The sequence below is a fragment of the Topomyia yanbarensis genome, chromosome 2 (genome assembly GCF_030247195.1).
Source record: "Topomyia yanbarensis strain Yona2022 chromosome 2, ASM3024719v1, whole genome shotgun sequence".
In the NCBI taxonomy this organism is placed as follows: domain Eukaryota; kingdom Metazoa; phylum Arthropoda; class Insecta; order Diptera; family Culicidae; genus Topomyia; species Topomyia yanbarensis.
In genome coordinates, this window is record NC_080671.1 from 376,878,627 (window position 1) to 376,898,381 (window position 19,755).

Below are 19,755 nucleotides of genomic sequence, written 5' to 3' on the forward strand. Positions count from 1 at the left end.
GGAGGGGCTCCTGAATTTTTTTACTACGTAACAGGCCGACGTGGGTACCCGGGTACCCACAAAACTAATATGCCCGTAACTAATGTAATATCCAACCGATTTCGATACTTTTGGCCGTTTTGGATTCAAGAACTCATCCACTTTTGGACTTGGTAAAAATGAATCGGGTTACTTCATTCGGTTCCCAGGAATCCGGGTTTCCGGAAGCAGGTTCCAGTGCTGGGGTACTATTTGCGAATTTCAATGGAATACTAGCAATGTGGGTATCAACATTCTTGGAATTGCATCAGTAGACCCCGGAACGGACATTCCGGTGCAGGTTCCTGTGGGGCAGTGAGTGGCCATTCCATTCCAATTCCATTTTTCAAATTGCCATAGGGTCTCGTTACAATAAAAAACAGACTTCCGAGACAATTTGAAGAGTTTTGATACTCATATTGCTAGTACATTATTAAAATTTAAAAATCAAATCCTAGTACTGGAACATTACTTCGGAAAATCCGGGTTACCAAAAACGCCAGGATCGCGATCTTCAGTACCATGTTGGGGATACCGTCCGTACCGGGAGCTTTATTCGCTTTCAGCCCTTTTGAACCTATAAGGGGCTCGTCACCGTCTGCATCAACCGCATTTCCACCGTCTGCATCAACGTGCGGTGTAGGTCGTCACACGGTTGGGTTGTGCTTCAGGAGAAGACCCTCCACGATAATTTTCAATTTGTCAGCACACATTTAAGCTGGCGTCGTTGGACCCTTGATCTTGGCCACCACTACACGGTGAGCGAAGCCCCACGGGTTGGCGTCTACTTCTCTGCACAGCTCCTTGTAGCAGGTAGATCTACTAAGCGCTGCCTTGCATTTAAAAGCGGTCTCAGTCGCCCGGAATGTCACCTTACACTCTTCTCTGACTATCTCAGATCTTGCTCTCTGTAGGCATTGTTACGTCACACGCCCTCGCTACTGTTTCCGACAACTCATCGGCATTCTTAGGTAATGCCGGATTTATGCGTGCGCACCGGAAACCCTAGCTTTCTCTGGCGTCCTATTAGTCTGTCGCCGCTTGTGCTCGGCATGGCCTTCTTGCTTGCTGCTGCTGCTCTTGCGGTTGCATTTGCTGTTGCACTTGATCGTTTTGTTGGGTCGGCGACCTCGCTAGCCCACCGTTGGCGAATGGGTTCACCACACTTGCCTCGTTGGATTTTTTAAAATTTTGTTTTTGTTTTCTCTCATGTTTTTTGGGTTGCAACTCCAAGCCGCTATCTACGCCAATAATAGGTAGTCGCCTCTATATTATCCCATGGTTACCTTTGGAAGTAGTGAGGTCGCACGCGAGGGTTGACGCAGTCCTTCATAGGGCACCACGTTCAGAGCCGGATCAGGAACGTTCAACTGAGCTTATTTCCACCAGATAAGGCGGCGGGGTTTCGAGCGTGTACTTAGAGACCGACCAAAGTATAAACGGGACGGGGGCAGACAGTACCATTAGCCCACTCGCTGTTTCGGGGAAGCGTCACCCATGCTTACTAGGGTAGTGGAATGGCATTTCTATCGGTTTGTTTTTTGTTTGGTGTTTTGTGAGGGTGCTGTATCGTCGCTGTTGTGCTATCTTATGACAAACGCCAATTTGCACATTTCGAGAAAAACGATTTTTAAAGTTTGAGATTGAATATCTTGAAACTTATAAATCGAATAAACAATTCAAAGAAGACAATTGATGCTTCTGTCTATTCTGCATTATTCTCTCAAATATTACGAAAATCGGTTAACCACATTGCGAGTTTTCTTCAAAAATATAAACAAAAGTCGGTCTCACACGTGTCATAGGTGTGTATTGATGACAAAATTTGTATGGCGTGTCATAATCGTGCATGGAAAATTTTCCATAGAAAAAAATCATCAATGATTATCTTTTATTTATATCTTGCTATATGCTATATTTTTAGTTTAAAACTTGAGTTGCATTTTTCTCACAGTTCGTGCATTTTTGTTTAGAAAATGATTATGCCCTTGTATTTCTCAGATAGTTTTACATATAAAAACATCTTAGTTAAACCCCCCAAACCAAAATTAATCGGATTGAAAAAAAATTAATTGATGCTGACTAATTTAATTAAATATTGTACAAAATATTTTTGGAAAAATATTGTCTGATTCCTACATTGAGAACCTATTGTTTTAAGCATCACGACGATTTTTGGAAAATTGTGGGAAGGGAAATCTTGTAACTTATCTCTTAGCCGAGATGCCCTAATTGTCAAATATCATCAATATAAAATAAAATAATTGCCTGAATTATTATGTGCTTTCTTTGAAAAGATGTTCAAAAAAGATTAGGGACAATTTTTCGAATGGGAAGCTAAGTTTAAATAGGTTAATTGTCTATAAAACATAAACTTGTTCATCAAAAACGTGCATACAGTAGAGTTGCGACAAAATTTCAATATGATTAAGAACAGGAATAACATATCGGAAAGTAGATGGAAGATGATGAAAAATGACGTTTACAGTTTGTCTCCGGCTGGTTAGGATCAGTTTTTATAAGCATTTGATTGTTGTTGTATTATCGATTATATGAATAGACGCTAAGCAAGATTGGAGTTAACAAAAATTTCAATATAATAGCGCATTTATCCAAAACTCCACGCGGCCTTTTTCGATCGAATGGTATTTCCGCGCTTCATGAAATATAGTGCTCAGCCGATCTATGATAATATCGCGAATTTTCATAACGAAGGGCTGAATGAGAACACAAAGTTGTTCCAAAAATCAGCCCTGCGTTATGCAACGTTTTGTGCAGGTTAAATATACCAGATGCAAGTGGTGCCAAATCCACCACATTCAGTAAAATCACAGAGCTGATAAAATTGGTTTAATGAGCTATACTTATCAAATTAATTCTGTTTTAAAAGTTCACCTTGCGTTTAAAGTAAAATGGGAGGCTTATTACTACCGCAAATAGCAAATAAAAGTACTAGTTACACCAAAAACTTACTGGCAACCTTAGAGGGATCTTTAGTAAGTAGTTGGAGCGGCGTGTACGTTTCGGTGAATGTCTCAATATTTCAAACTATTAATTTAAATGCTGAATTGAATGGCTTTATAAAATTTTGTATACTATGTACTAGGACTCGCTGTTAAGTTGTAAGGTTAAATAGTGAAGAAAAGTAAAATAAATGCTCGATAACTTTTTTACGGCCGCGATCACTTTTATTCGGAACTGTCAAATTTCGGTGTTAAGTACCATTGAAGAATTTTACAATGTAAAACGGTCAATCTTCTGACATAATAATTTCGGTGGTAATTTCTTCTAGAACTATGGGCAGATCACTCTAGGAATGTATAACAAATTTGCATCAAATTAATAAATATGAATTTAGTTTCCATTTTTTGCATCAACTTAGCACTCCCTCGCGGAAAAGTTTGTTTAACAAACGTTCTACGCTGATCTACTTTGTACGATGTTTTGTTGAATGTAGGGCTAAATTTTTGTATGGTTTTGACGTCTTTCACGCAGCGCAAAATACATTATGAATTTCTATTTTGATTAAAAGAAATGCATTTAATTTCGCTGATTTTTAAAAATACATCAGAAGTGATCTGCCCCTAGTTCTAGAAGCAATTATAGAGAATCTAATCTTCAAGAAAATTTAGCTCGAGACTTAATATCTTCAGCAAAGTTTCGAAAATGCTATTTCAAACAACTTTGTTGAAGACATGAATACTTTATATATTTAGAGTATCGAAATATAGTAGACTATATCGAAATATAGAAAACCTTTTAAACAAATTATTCTAATATTACTGTATTTGATAAATCTATTCTGCAGTTTACAAACAATGAAATTCACATTGCATTCGAGGTATGAGTTTCTGATGTTTACAGAAAAGTTATATAGAAGAGAACTGGCTTTAAGTTTTTTTTTCCTAAATATTGTTTTGTATCTCCATATGCTGTATTCTGGTAGCCATTGTATTTTCGACAAAAATGTTTAAAATAATATTATCAACAACTTTGCTGAAGGCACAAAGTCACTTACCATTCCCGAAGAGGTAACTCTCCACAATTACCTCTAGAATTTGAATGTCAAAAGATGCGCTGTTTTATGTTGGAAAACTTCTACTAAGTTTTTAAACCTTCAAAGTTTAAGATTTCGAAAGTATATAATCTTGACTGCTGAGTTTTAAAAAAAAATTGTTCTACTTTAGAAGTTGATATTTTTTGATTTCATTAACATATTGTACAAGAAAATACTCTATAGAGACAAAATTGGTTTAAACCGTTTAGCTCTTTAACCGTAAGATAAGAGTTCGTTTTCGCTTTCTCGTCAGCAAACCAGAGCTTCAGTTTTTGTTTCCCAGAATATCACCCAGGATACGTCAGTTGTTCACATATGTCGTGTGAACTACTTGGAATTTATTTGTGGCTAACTAGTGCTAACTTGGGTACCAGTTCAGTTGGTGCTAGTTACTGACGAGATGAATTCGAAACACCAAAAAATCAATCTGAATCTAAAAAGCTTTGAACAATGCTCCATATTGGTTCACCTTGTGTTTAGACTGGAATGGCATCTACTTATGTTATTACATGCGATTCGACTTCGTCTCATCAGAAACCGACACTAATTTTTTGTCGGAATAGATTAGCGCCGGCTTTCGCGCTTGTGAGAAATTTTAGTGTTTACCCAATCTTTCTCCTTGAGATGAAATATGGCATACTACTTATGTTTCTGAATTTTCAATAACTGATCAAACTGTTATTAAATTTCAGTATTTTCAAAAAATCAACAATTTTCATTAACCCCCCCCCCCCCTCCCCCAAACCAAATTTCTGGCTACGCCACTGTATAGAAAGGTTATGATTACTTTAAAAATCGACTTTTTGACAGAGGTCCAGAGGGCCGAAATTCTCATACCAATTCACTCAGTTCGTCGAGTTCGGAAAATGTGTATGATACGCATGTGAATTTATGTGACCAACAATCGCACATCGGTTACTCGGAGATGATCGATTTTCTCAAACTTAGTCTTAAGTGAACGGCACAGGTTGCTATTGAGTTTAAGTCTTATTGGACATACGGTTCCGGAGCTACTGGTTGAGAAGCGTTGTCATACAGAAAATCTACATATAAACGGTTACCACCATGATACCTAGATGACGCAAAGCTTATTAAAATGGGTATTAATTTACGTATATTTGCAGGTTTTGATCCCATTGGCCACCTAGGACGATCTTCATACCCCGGAGAACTTGCCAATGTTCAGAGTTTATTTCACACCTATTCTTCGGAAAATTCTTGATCGATTGCTATCATTTTCCAAATTTGAAAGGATGCTTCAATTGGCTACTTATGAATTTCATCCCGATCTGACTTTCGGTTCCGGAGTTAGGGTTGGTAGGTTCGGTCACGTGGGATTTTCCCATATATACCTGTGCCGTCATAATATTTACTTTTGCCTGTCGCACAACCACTATTACCATTTTACTATTGAAACTTGACCCTGTTCTTGCAGTTCAGTTGGTCGGGCCCTGGTCTCATACACCACGTGTCGTATGTATGTGCTCCAGTCAGTAGAGATTCTTATTCGTCAATGGGCTTTCCGATTGCCCTGTAAACTACGAAATGGCAGTGAAATCTGTTGAAAAATAGGTATGCAGCATTTCAGCTTTGATTTTACCTGTCAGTTTACTGCCTTTGGTCGCAAATCAGTCCCGTAAAGTTAGGAAATCGCATAGTAAATGGGATAAATATGCGAGTATGGACAGTTTAGGCACAACTAAAAATTGTTTTTTGTGAAGGTCACTCTGGTAATCTTACTTTAATTATTTAATTTGGAGTCGAGCTCCGATGAAGCTTGGGTTAACCCACTTAAACCGTGCTTCTTCCCAAAAACGCTTCTGAACTCTCGCCGAATAGAGCTAGAACGCATTACTTTATTACTGACAATGATAGCGACAGGGAGTCAGGGGAGTGTCAACCGCAGGTATGTTGGAACTTTTTTGCTTTTTGTTCATCCTTTTTCGCTTGTGGTGTTGACCTGATATATGTTATGTATGTGTTGAATGAAATCCAGTGTCTTTTTTGCCCTTCCAGAAACTGGTTGTTTTTTTGCTTTTGTTTTGTAATTTAAAGCTCATCTTGGAAAAACTTCACAACCAGCACTTTGTTACTCGGGCCAACAAAGGACGATCGTATGAGCACGGATCATAAAATGTAACCGAAAACAATGTAGAAGATGAAGCACAAGTGGGGTCGTAGGTTTTTCATCTATCATTTGCCACCAGCATGGGGCACACAAGAACGCCCGGAAGAGACGGAGCCAACTGGTCGGGAGGAGTAATGTGTGGAGCCGTGGTCTGATGGTGGAATGTCACGACGTTGTCACTCGGAGCATATTATTGATGGGCTTTCTCGGTGCCCGCTGTGGGGTGGAACTTCCGCCGCATGGACTAGATAGGAGGACATTTTTTTCAACTTGATTAACGAGATGCCCACAGTAATCCGGTATGCTTGTAGCTAGGTTGGTGTGGGTGTTCTTAGGATGCTGGAAGAAGGTCGTGCTAAAGCGGATATTAACGTGAAAGGAAATTTCGCGTAATCAATGAAATATGGTTAAAGTGTTGGATTGAGCTCGATGTTGGGGTCGTTGAGATACAATAAAACATCTTTAAAATTCGAAGCAGAAACAGAGTTGTTGCCTAAAATTAACGACAAAAGTACGAAATGAACTTAAAAGATAAAGTGCGAAATTAAAGCCCTGCAATGCAGCCCTGCGTATGAGCGTCAGATACATTTTTTGTACGGTTTCGTTGATAATGCTGGAATTTGTATCTATTCAATGCAATTGTATGACATACATATTCATGCATGAAGCGTTGCCACAGTTTCAATATTACTTAAAAATTTAAACGGGCACCATAAAAATATTTCTATCAAATTTCGGTCCTCGATCCCTGTCAAACCATACAACAGTATAGAATTTAATTCCACCATCAAATCATGTTTCCTTTCCGTCCATCAAAATCCTTCTTTCTTTGAGGAAGCATTGCACCAGTGAAAGCTCCCACCATCAATCTAGAAGCAATATTAGATTTCGAGCAAACAATAAAAATTGCCTGCCTCACCACCCCGCTCCATGTCGGGGTTACAGCTTGAGCGCGAACATCAAACAAACACCAGGCGCCCTCCTTCTGCCTCGGGTGCAAGAATCATGAATCGGTGAAAGGGTTCGGCTTGACACCCGATTGTACAAGTAAATGGTACTTGACACTTGAGAAGAGGGGCCACTGAAGCCACTAAGCTCTTCCAGGATCGCTTTTCCGAATTGAATTACAGCTCGGATGTAATTTTTGCGCACGGATCGATGCGATGTCAGTTTGCCTGCTGCCATTTTGTGGCAAACAAAGGGGCTGTAATTTGCAGTTTTTTTTTTTGGGAGAACGGAAGTTGTATGGTTGGTAAGTGTGCTGGTTTGTCTCTATTGAGTCTTTTGTAAATGGCTTCCTTTTTTGCTGTGGAATGGATATCTGGTGAAGACTACTTGTCACTACAAAGAAATTTAGGAAAATGTTTACCGAGAAGAAATATTCAGCTTTTCATCGCGTAATGCCTCTTCATTGAGTTGAGATGTGACAGACAAAATAATTATACCACATTAGAAAAATGAATATCGATTTTAGATCACCGTGAACTTATTTTGGCGGATTTTGATTGATATTTTTCGGTGAAAATGAACGGAGAGAGGTTAATTGTTTTACGTTTCGGCCTACTGTTTCTTTTCAGCCATCATCAGAAATTTACTATATAAAAAAGCATAAAAAATAAGCATTATTACAATTTTCATCACAATAGTTTACAGTCACACCTAGCTATTCTACCCTCTTTTCCCCATTGGGTTGCTTTTCTGACTACTCTAAATCTGCTGCCTCTCCCTGAACAGCTGTTGTGAGACGTGAGTGTTTTCCTATCGAGTCTAGTTTTTTGAGCAAGCCGTTGTATGTGGTAGAGAACCCCATCGCATCCCGTTGTAGATTGACCGCAGTTTTCTCTCTCAATTTGATGTGGAGAACTTCTGCGTTTAGTCTGTTGCGCTCATTGTTGATTCTTTCGAGAATTTTGGTGCGAGAGAAATCGAAATGGTGCCCAGAGTCATTCGTATGTTGTGTCAACCCTGTTGTTGAAGTGTTTGTTATCACTGACTTCTTATGCTGGGTGAGACGTTTTTCTAGGGTTTGCGATGTTTGGCCAACGTACTCCCTGTCTTTGCATACACCACACGGGATGCTGTACACGACATTCGTTTGTTGCATTTTGGGAATGACGTCTTTTAACTTAGTGAAAACCGTTGTTTTGATTTTGTCGCAAGGTTTGTAGGCAATCGTGACATCATGTTTGCGCAACGTTTTCCCTACCTTTTCGCTTAGACAAGGGATGTAGGGGATTGATGCAAAATTGAGAGCTTTCTGTTCTGTGTGTCGTAGTGAGTTATATATTCTGTCTACTCTCTGTTTTAAAATCTTCCTGATGGTGTGATCGGGATAGTTGTTATTCCTCAGAATGTTTAGCGCTACCTTTATACTTTCCTCTCGTTTTTCTACATCGGTCAATTTTAAGGCTCTGTCTACAAGTGCTATGGCAGTGTTGTTTTTGTGGGAGAAAATAAGTTCACGGTGATCTAAAATCGATATTCATAAAACTACTTGATCAAGGAAAAACACAATCGCGATGTTTATCGTGACAAAAATAAGTACGAAATACGGAACGGTGCCTGGTGAGGAAACGAGACGCCTATTGAAAACGGCAATCAAAATGGCCAAAATGAAAAACCGTCTTAAATTTCTTTTGAACTGCCGAAAATGCAAGTTGGTTCCAAAATGTATTGATTATAAAACAAACATCCTTGTGCACAGTGCGATTTCACGAAAGGAGCTTTTACGCCTGGAGCAAAGACACAAAATCCGGATTATAAGCCTAGTCATCGGAGATACTAAACGAACTATGGAGCAACTGAAAAATACGAAAAGATATGTAGAACAATCACTACAAAGGACCGTAAACCAAACTGATTGGGAATCAGTACACAGACTAGTGGAGAAGAAAGCTTCCACCATCTTTACAAGGATAAGGTACACTGAAATTAAGAAGTTGGATAACTTGAAGGCACTAAAAGTAAACGAAATTCGACAAAAAGCAGAGTGGATCGAAAACACAACGGAATGCACTATTCCGAACTATCTGGAACGAACTCTCCTTCTTGGTCCAAACTTCAACATCCAAAACAAAACCAACATCCCTTATGTGAGATTGATTGCCGATGTCGAAAGTGCCATAAGAAACAAACCAAATGCAGATGACATTCGTGCCGAGGTTTCCAACATCGTCACAAACTACATAAGCTACCAGAATCAACCACACACTAAACAGAATGACTGGATACACAAGGATATCGTCCAAAGCCGCAAGTTCCTTAAAGAAAACCCGGATATTTACGTAACGAGAGCAGATAAAGGAAACAAAACGGTTATACTGGCATCAACTGAGTACCGTCAGAAAATGGAAGAAATGGTAAACGATACGTCCACGTACACGCAATTGAACGACAATCCTACAAATAAGACACTCAGGAAACTGAATATGATCATCGACCAATGGTGGCAAAACAAATACATTGATACAATGACCAAAAACAGACTGAAAGTATACAATTGCCACCCACCAAGAATATACGGATTACCAAAAATTCATAAGGAAAACCGACCGCTTCGACCTGTAGTCTCAACGGTTAGCTCAGCGACATACAAAATGGCCCAATATCTGTCAAGTATACTTAACCACCTAGTGGGGAAAACGGAGTATCACGTACGGAACAGTTTTGAATTTGCACAAGAACTAACGAAAGTCAAGGTGCCGGATGGATGCGTCATGTATTCACTTGATGTTGTTTCCCTCTATACGAACGTTCCGGTGGATAAAGTGTATGAGTACGTCGGAGAACGATGGAATGAACTGCAACAACACACAACTATTCCGTGGGACAGCTTCAAAGCGGCTATGAAAACCGTACTGGATGCTTCCTTCTTCCAATATGACGGCAAGTTTTATAGACAGGACCACGGTGTACCCATGGGATCACCACTTTCCCCAGTAGTTGCCAACATAGTGATGGAAAAACTAGAACAACTCACAATCGAACGTCTGAAGCTAAGGAACATTAGTTTGACAATATATCGAAGATATGTGGATGACTGTTTTGTGGTAGGTAACGGAGAGGAAATCGATACAGTATTAGGTGAATTTAATAAGTCCCATAGCAGCTTAGTATTCACACTAGAGAAAGAGCAAGAGGGAAGCATGAGATTCCTGGATCTCACTCTATCCAGAGAGGGAGAGAACATCACCAAGATGTGGTTTCCGAAGCAACAAAACGGTCGATACTTAGATTTCACCTCTGAAAGTCCATTCTCCCACAAAAACAACACTGCCATAGCACTTGTAGACAGAGCCTTAAAATTGACCGATGTAGAAAAACGAGAGGAAAGTATAAAGGTAGCGCTAAACATTCTGAGGAATAACAACTATCCCGATCACACCATCAGGAAGATTTTAAAACAGAGAGTAGACAGAATATATAACTCACTACGACACACAGAACAGAAAGCTCTCAATTTTGCATCAATCCCCTACATCCCTTGTCTAAGCGAAAAGGTAGGGAAAACGTTGCGCAAACATGATGTCACGATTGCCTACAAACCTTGCGACAAAATCAAAACAACGGTTTTCACTAAGTTAAAAGACGTCATTCCCAAAATGCAACAAACGAATGTCGTGTACAGCATCCCGTGTGGTGTATGCAAAGACAGGGAGTACGTTGGCCAAACATCGCAAACCCTAGAAAAACGTCTCACCCAGCATAAGAAGTCAGTGATAACAAACACTTCAACAACAGGGTTGACACAACATACGAATGACTCTGGGCACCATTTCGATTTCTCTCGCACCAAAATTCTCGAAAGAATCAACAATGAGCGCAACAGACTAAACGCAGAAGTTCTCCACATCAAATTGAGAGAGAAAACTGCGGTTAATCTACAACGGGATGCGATGGGGTTCTCTACCACATACAACGGCTTGCTCAAAAAACTAAACTCGATAGGAAAACACTCACGTCTCACAACAGCTGTTCAGGGAGAGGCAGCAGATTTAGAGTAGTCAGAAAAGCAACCCAATGGGGAAAAGAGGGTAGAATAGCTAGGTGTGACTGTAAACAATTGTGATGAAAATTGTAATAATGCTTATTTTTTATACTTTTTTATATAGTAAATTTCTGATGATGGCTGAAAAGAAACAGTAGGCCGAAACGTAAAACAATTAACCTCTCTCCGTTCATTTTCACCGAAAAATATCAATCAAAATCCGCCAAAACATTAGAAAAATGCAAAATTGTTGCTCATTTTTCTATTTTTTCTTTCGTTAAGCACGACTTTAAAAAAAAGTAGTCACTTCAAGATGTTTCTTGCAGAGGATTTGTGAAGAATTTTTCGGCGGCGATAGTTGCAAAAAACGACTAATAATTATGTTCTCTCACCAGCCGTTCTACTAGACTGGAGTGGAACGCCCGAATCCTAGCAAGCAGAAGAAAAATATTTCTTCACATATGTTTTGGAACATGCCTATATGAGCCTTCTTAACTGTAGTTTTCAGTTCTAAGTTCATAACTGATTCGTTTTAGAATACCTATCCGAATTTAAATTTTCATGCCATTTCTTTCTACTAGCCATCAATTTGTCTAAAGTAACCAAAAAAATCGAAACAGTAAAACCTTGCGGCAATCAAAATATACACGGAAACAAAATCGTTCCCAAAACCGTGAATAAGGTGCCATAGATTCTGGAACAAACGCGAAAACAAGACCATGATCACAAATCATGTGTTTTATAATTATGTTACATTTCCTTTCAGTAACGCCTATATATCGCTTTTATTAGTGGAGATATTTGTTTTTGTGTTGACAATTTCAGACACTGTATCCGTCATATCATTACCAAATTGTTTTCTGTACGTGAACTAATTCTCAACTTTATGAACATAAAAACATAAAAACGAAGGTTGAGTTGTGATTTTATTCATAGCTTTTGGAACATTATTTAAGGTCCTACTATGCGACGTGAACTGATTCATGATTTGTTACATCTTTAACAAGATCTGGTTTTCATGGTTGTGAAGTAGTTCACAAAATCAAAACATATTTCTCGTGAACTATTTCACAAGAGCCGGAATATTATTCATGAATTCTTTCAATCATCGTTAACTAGTTCATGATTCCTAATACACTAGTATCGATTCAACATCGTGCTCTCGTGGAATATTTTACAAAATCATAAAAATGTTATTTATGCATACGTGAACTGATTCGTGATTCCTAACGAATTAGTCACAATCCACCATTCATGTTCATGAAATAGTTCATAAAGCCATGAAATAATTTTCATGTATTAATGAACTAGTTCATAATTCCTTGTATTATAGTCACGACTTACCATTCGAGCTCGTGAAATAGTTCACAATATCGGAAAATATAATTTATGTATACGTGAACTGATTCAAGATTTTTTACGACTGACCATTAGTGCCCGTGAAATAGTTCACAAAACCATGAAATCTTTTTCATGGAAATGTGAACTAATTCATAATTCCTAGTATAAAAGTCACACATTACCATGAGTGCCCGTGAAATAGTTCACAAATCGAAAAATAGCGTTCATGTGTTCGTGAACTGGCTCATCATTCATAGTATAATGTTTACGATTGACTATTCGTGCTCGTGAAATAATTCACAAAATCGTAAAATATTCATGGATGCGTGAACGGATTCATGAATCGTAGTACAGGAGTCACAATCTATCTTGAGTACTTGTGATATTTAGAAGACATCCGCAAACATTTTCAATTTTATGTAACTCTGCACATGGTCTTGAAATTTTCACGTTCTTAAGGGGGGCGTCAGGTGTAGTGGGCAAAGAAAAATCGGCCTTTTATTTATTCGCTTAATTCCTAGTATTGAACCTCTAGAATAGTCTACCGCCATCTCCTTGGACACGCTGAACTTCTATTGGTTTACGTGCTGAACTTCTATTGGTAATACGTGCGAGCAGGAGGTATAAAAAACGATCAGGACCTCGAACATCGTTATTCATTTGATAAGGGTTCAAGGTAATGTCCGGGCAGAAAACGTAAACTGCGCTGAACACCAAATGTATATTATAGGGCCACAAATCGTATGTGTGATGTAGTTCACAAGGTACCGCGGATCATGATGACGTGAATAGAAAGTACGGAAATCGTGACTAAGATTCTGAAATCATGAATATAGGTCACACCACTGTGCCAAAACAAATACAACACGAAACTTGTGAAAAAGATATCAAGAAAACGTGAATATAAATTACGAATATCTTGTTAAAGACACTGAAATCATGAACATAAATCGTGCTACTACGTCAGAATAATCCGTTAGTAAACTCATGAATAAAATGTAGCGAAAATTGATGAGAATTTACGAAAATCGCGACAAAGCTCATGAAATCTTGAATATCGTTTAAATGTCGGTTCTAGAGTCTACTTTCTACTTCTGCCGCAGTCAGACGTACAATCGAGCCAAGTGAACAAAGGCCTCTTGATCTAGTGTGCATTGTCTCGAGAACAAAGGAAACATCAGATTATTCTTGTCATCATTAGTAAAGTTAACGAAAAACCTCTACTCCGACCCAACGCTGCGGTCGTTGACTTTAAATTTTGTTTAAAACGACCGAGTTTTAGTGAAGTGGAATACCTTTTGAAGGTAAAAGTGCAACTTAGACTTACGGAAGTGTTGTAGCTTCAGTATCATTATCTTCCCAGTGCAGTGTTAATATCATTCAACACGTTAGCACAAGCCGACCGTTTCGTGGTTGAAAGTGACAACGTTGGAATTAAGATTCCCGTATATATTGAGAATGATTATATAGATGTAAGGTTATATGACCTATCACCTCGTACCCCTCCTGAACCAATTGCAAAATGCATGTCGCAATACGGAGAAGTAGAATCCGTTACACCTGATACTTGGAGAAATTTCTTCCTGGGTACTCCTAACGGCGTTTTTGTAGTGAGGATGCGGTTTGAAAGGCCTATACCCTCTTACTTGACAATAAAACTCAAAACTCACGGATTTAATCAGACAGCTCATCAAGGGGAACCGTGCGCGGAAGATGCAGAGGAAAATGCATCTCAACCGATTACCAACTCATCTACGGCAAACCAACTTAAAACAGAGTTTTCAATACCAATGCATGAACCACAAACGGTGGATAAATTTGAGGCAGCTGTTCAGACCATATTGACAACCGTGAAAGAATCATCCAGCACCCCAAAAGCAACTGTAAGCAACATCGGCAACGAGTGTAGTAACAATGACGACGGATGTACACCGATCAACAATAAGTGCAAGAAGCAGGGGAGAACATCTGATCCCGGACACCAAGCCAGCTCCGACCGGGACGTGAAAAACAAGAGAGAATTAAATGACCCCCCTCACGCTGTTTTCCAACAGACCTCGCGAAGGAAGGTCTCCGCTTGCAATGAAAAGTTGCGCGCACGAGATCCAATATTACTACAATAATTGTTGTTTGTATTTTTTTTTACATGTATTATAAACACATGAAAGATCCACGGCTCCGTTGGGCTACCGCTATGAGCCGTGTCAAATAAACGAATTAAAAAAAATGTCGGTTCTTTTAGTTGATATAATTTATACAAACCAGTGTATCCCAGAAATATGAACAAGAGTCATAACAAACACTAAACATGTCCAGGGAACAACCACAGTAACCCAACCAAACATTGCAACGTAACGCCATGTACATTCTTGCGCGAACTAGCTGTTTTTGAAAACACACATCAATACGAGGTTTATTATCCAAAATTTAAAGAACGTAAATCACTCAGTTCTTTAAACAATGCTCACACCCGCATTCGCTTCATCCACCTCGCATATCGAATTAAGATAAGTGATTTCTGACACATTCTCTCCTCTCACTCTATCAACCCCCTCCTACCCCTTCCCTTAGCATTCCGAAATATGATTAGGGACCATTCATAAAGTGCCTCCCCCCTCCCTCCACGTAACAAATTGTCGCAAATTTCACCATAACCCCCCCCCCCCCCCTCCCCTATTACGTAACAAATTGCCAGAAATTTTTTTTCTACGGTGAAAAAATGTTACGTAACGATCTAGCTAACTCCCCCTCCCCCCTATGTCACAACATGTCACAACTTGTCGTACCCCCTCCCCCTAAAAGCGTTACGTAACTTATGAATGGTCCATTAAATGAAGATAACATTAAACTCGTACTGATTGAGCTAATTAATATTATATCTTTTTTTTTGTTTAGTCGATTTTCGTGGTAGTCGTGGGATACGTGTTAAGTGTAATAAGAGTAATGGACAGTTCCACAACTATATTGAATATACTTACACAATGACTCATAGTATGGACAAATAAGAAAGGCACAATCGCACTGCTAGGTGGATTAAAATCTTGAAAAAATTTGAAGATAGCCGCTCACACTAATGACAATACAAATTTGTTTCATGTTTTTATAAAAGACAAAAATATAATGAAAAATCCACGTGGGCATTACCCACCTTCCCCTAAATTGTCCACGTGACCCCCACCTTCCCCTAAATTGTCCACGTGGTATATGGATGGGCCCTAACACATTATGCAAAGAGTTAAGCAGCAAACGTAAATGCGTTCAAGTACAGTAACATGACAATGATTCCGAGTGGGGTATCTGTAAAATCGCCGTATAGATAGCAGGTGTCAAGTAACATAAGCAAAAAATCAACGAAGATATTTTATAAGCGAAAGAGAAAGTAAACAAAGAGAGGCTCTCATTTGGACAGATGACCTTTTGAATAAGTTTGCTAGCTGTAGTTTTCATATCGCCACCAGTGTGGGTAGCTAGTATTATTGTATATCTATCCTAATCAGTGTGCCCATCCATAAAGACGGTACTTCACCCTCGCTTAACTTTTAAACTATGTTTGCTGATTCGTTAAACATCCCTTAAAAGTTCGGCATGAGTAAAGAAATCAACACTCAGATATTTATTTTTAAATTTTTGGTACTAGTTAGTTATCCTTGAGGGAGAGATGTGTGGAGAGACATGCAGACAAAATGACAAACTTCAATTCTATTGTTAAAATCTTGCAGTGCTCCTAAAAGAAGGCAGATTAGCGCAACTGGTTTGAGAATATCTTTCCCTGAAGGATAACTAGCATTAGTGATACATTGGCAGTGTTGTCAGAAACAATAACTTTCTGCAATCAATTCTACCCTTTTATCTTAAAATTGTAATAATCTTATTATAAATAAATGTTACACGCTCGCTAATAAGTAGCGTTTTTTAGTTTTCTCCTCACAACGATGAACCAGTCTAACAAGCATATCTTTGATATTTATCGAAAGTAGTTAAAAAGCATAACTGTCAAAACGCCTAACCGTATCGCTCGAGAAATAGTAGAGGGCTTTCAAAAATGTTAGAACATTTTTGTTGTGCATATGGCCTCGTGAACCTGAAACCGACAATGATGGGGAAAACATCCTGGTCTCCATACATCTAGCACTTTCAGTGTTTCAAAAATCACTCCAATCAACATGCGATGAAGAAACCATAGTTTGACAAATCATTAAAATCCATGATTTCATCACTCATGGTTTTTTGGCTCCTGAGGAGTAAAAACCGCCAAGGAGTGAAAACAGGTTACTAGATTATAATTGTAGCATACAGTTTAAAAGCCCGTGCTCAATTTAGATTTTAAATTTTCATTTTATAAAGCGCAAAAGCAAAACAGATCATTGGTACAGTTCATGGCGAAAGCTTCTTTTCGATAGACCACCATTCGATGGTTAGCGTACTAGGCTAGGCTTAGGCCACTACAGTAATAAATAGTACACCTGTTTTGCATCCTTCCACTATGCATTTGAACTTTCGGATTTCATCACTTCAGAGATATAACAAATGATTTGCTTCAATATATACAGGGTGCGCCATCTGGATGTATCCTATTTCAACATTCAACATCTCCGCCATTTTCCATCCGATTTTGACAGATAAACAAAATTCTGAAACATCATTTAGTGACATTTTAGCTAGAAGTGGATTTACACCATAATAACGCGCTGAAATCATAGCGCATTACGTGGAAAACGATCGTTCAATAGTGAAAACTGTGCGTGCTTATCGTAAAAAAATATGGCAGGCTCACTTCAGCCTTTCCGGCGGAGTAAATAAACAAAATTGTCGAATTTGGGGGACACAGAAACCACACGTTATGCATCAAACACCACTGCACGACCAGAAAGTAACTGTTTGGGTCGGATTTTGCTCCAAAATAATCATCCGGTCCTTATTTTTTCAAAGAGATAGAGACCATCGACAACGCACGTTACCGTTGGATTTTGGCGTACTTTGTCTGTCCACAAATGAAAAAAGGTCTGAAAAACGTCTATTTCCAACAAGACATTAGCAGAGCTTGACATTCAATTTGGTCTATAAGCGGCGACAGAACAAGAATCACAAACCGGAGTGGACAGGAGGAGCCAAAACCAGGAGTGAAAACCTAAGAGTCAAAACCCACTTGGATTGCTTTGATTTTTTACTCAATCCCAGAAAAGTGCATAACAATGATTGGTTTCCACCGCTCCTTTGGAAACAGGCTACTTGGTGTGAAATGTGTGGTTTATTTGAAACAATGAGCACTTCACAAAAACTGCTTTATTGACCCGTATAAAAACGATGACACCGTTTAATCGAACTGTAAAAAACCCATAAACTCAACAATATCCCTTTGCCCACCAGCAGCTTATTTCGTTACTTTCAGTTCACTAGCGTCCATTCATCACGGTCCCGTGCGTCGGCAAATCAACTGAGCCGGAGTTGTAAATTACTGTTTATTATACGCCAGTATGATTGAAACCCAAATCAATCACTGACATTCTCCAGCAGCGATTGACCTCAATTACCTTTTCCGCCAAATCCTCGCCAATTTATATGACATATTTCCTGGCACCTGGGGCGTGAAAAACACCCAAAGCCGAGCCAATTTGGAAAATTGCATGTTATTGATGGTAAATTAATACCTGTTGACGAGTGGGCGGTCGGGTCTGGCGGAGTCAAAGGAACCGGTTCCATGTTTTATGCCTCCAGAAGGTATGTTTTGAAGTTCAAAGCACCGGGGGTGAAATGCCTACAAGTGCAAGGATTATATGGAATTACTGAAAATGTGTTTGGCGGGAAATGCTTTGATTGGTGGAAAAAAGTGGTTGAATTAATAATAGCTCAAACGTTGGCATGAATAATAAAATGAGATTTTTTGTTGTTTGCAGTAAACCACAAACAATATGAAAAAATGTCATTTTTGCAGTAGCATGAATAAAATTGTATACTTTGGTATGTTTGTTTGATACATTTTAATTCCTTTTTTCAAAGCCAAGCGTGATTTTTAGTTATAGACGAAAACGGAATGTAAAGTATAGGGGAACATGAGAAGCCTTGACCAGGTTTTCAGTTAAACCTACGTAGATCTCTAAGAAAGTTTTCAATCCCTCAAAATTCGTTGAAATATAACGTGTAAAAGCATTGTGCGTATTCATGATTTTATGCAGAATTGTAAATTTACTTTTTCAAAAGTTATAAAAGTTTTTCTCTGATCGCTTCATTGGGGGGGGGGGGGGGGGGGTGACTTTGAAATTTCAGTACGGGCAAAAAATAATGGCATAAAACATGCTGTTATCATTTTCTTCCATATTTTCGAGGACCTTAGTGCCAGTAAAAATATAAATGAGTTGTATTTCATGAACTTTGATTTTTTTAAAATCATAATTTTCTGTGATAAGTTTTATTTAACACACATTACTGCAATGCTCGTGTTTCGTTGGGACTTTAGCAATGTTGGAACATGCGTTATGCATTACATATATGTTAGCATCTAACCACATCTACCATCTTTGAGTTATCTGTGAGTGTTATACTTTTTAGGATCTGTGGAGTTATAGTAATTAAAATAACCGTTACAACTGATTTTTAGACTTGGTTCTTAGTGTTACTTTTCTGGGCTTGGGGTTAGGAGTTTTAACAGCGCAGTTTAGCCAAAGCCGTAGCGTACCCTAGTAACAATTGAGGTTTTATGGTAGTTTTATAGCCACTGATAAAACTTAGATTGCACTTGTAGCATGCTATAAAACTTCAATTGTTACTTGGGTAGTCTTCCGGTTTCAATTCTGTGCCCCTTGCTTTTCCACTTCTCCTTCCTTTTTCAGTTAGTCTTTCGAACAATAATTTAGTATTTACTTGGAAATGGCACAAATATTGCAACTTATCCGATTTCAGCACTCTCCTAAGTTGCCCATAAAAGCATAAGAGTACCATATGGATTTTGACGAAAATGAATTATCTGTTGGATTGTATTCTGTATCACCAGTAAATCACAATGATCAAATAAGATTATCAGGTTTGTTATGAAAATGCAGAAAAAAAACCAAAACATGGTTGTCCCATCCATAAGGCTCAATGAGAATGTAAATCTTCAATAGTGTTTTTCTCGGCTTGCTGTTTTTCAATATGGGACTCTTATCTCTTATCTCTCTTTTAGGGGCAGTAAGGCTAGGATGACCATACGTCCTGGTTTCCCAGGACATGTCCTGGTTTTTCACTGAC

General features: G+C 38.7%; 2 protein-coding genes across 8 annotated transcripts in view; both read left to right on the plus strand.

Annotated features, from left to right (window-relative positions):
• LOC131684641 (uncharacterized) overlaps positions 1-19,755 on the plus strand; it is a 579,369-nt gene that overhangs the window by 110,855 nt on the left and 448,759 nt on the right. The window lies entirely within an intron of this gene.
• Positions 8,996-11,206, plus strand: LOC131680779 (uncharacterized). Its single transcript, XM_058961490.1, has one exon. The coding sequence runs from the start codon at positions 8,996-8,998 to the stop codon at positions 11,204-11,206; it is 2,211 nt and encodes a 736-aa protein (XP_058817473.1).

Coding starts and splice junctions, on each gene's coding strand:
- LOC131680779 (XM_058961490.1), top strand. CDS start 8,996: ATGGAGCAACTGAAAAATACGAAAAGATATGTAGAACAATCACTACAA.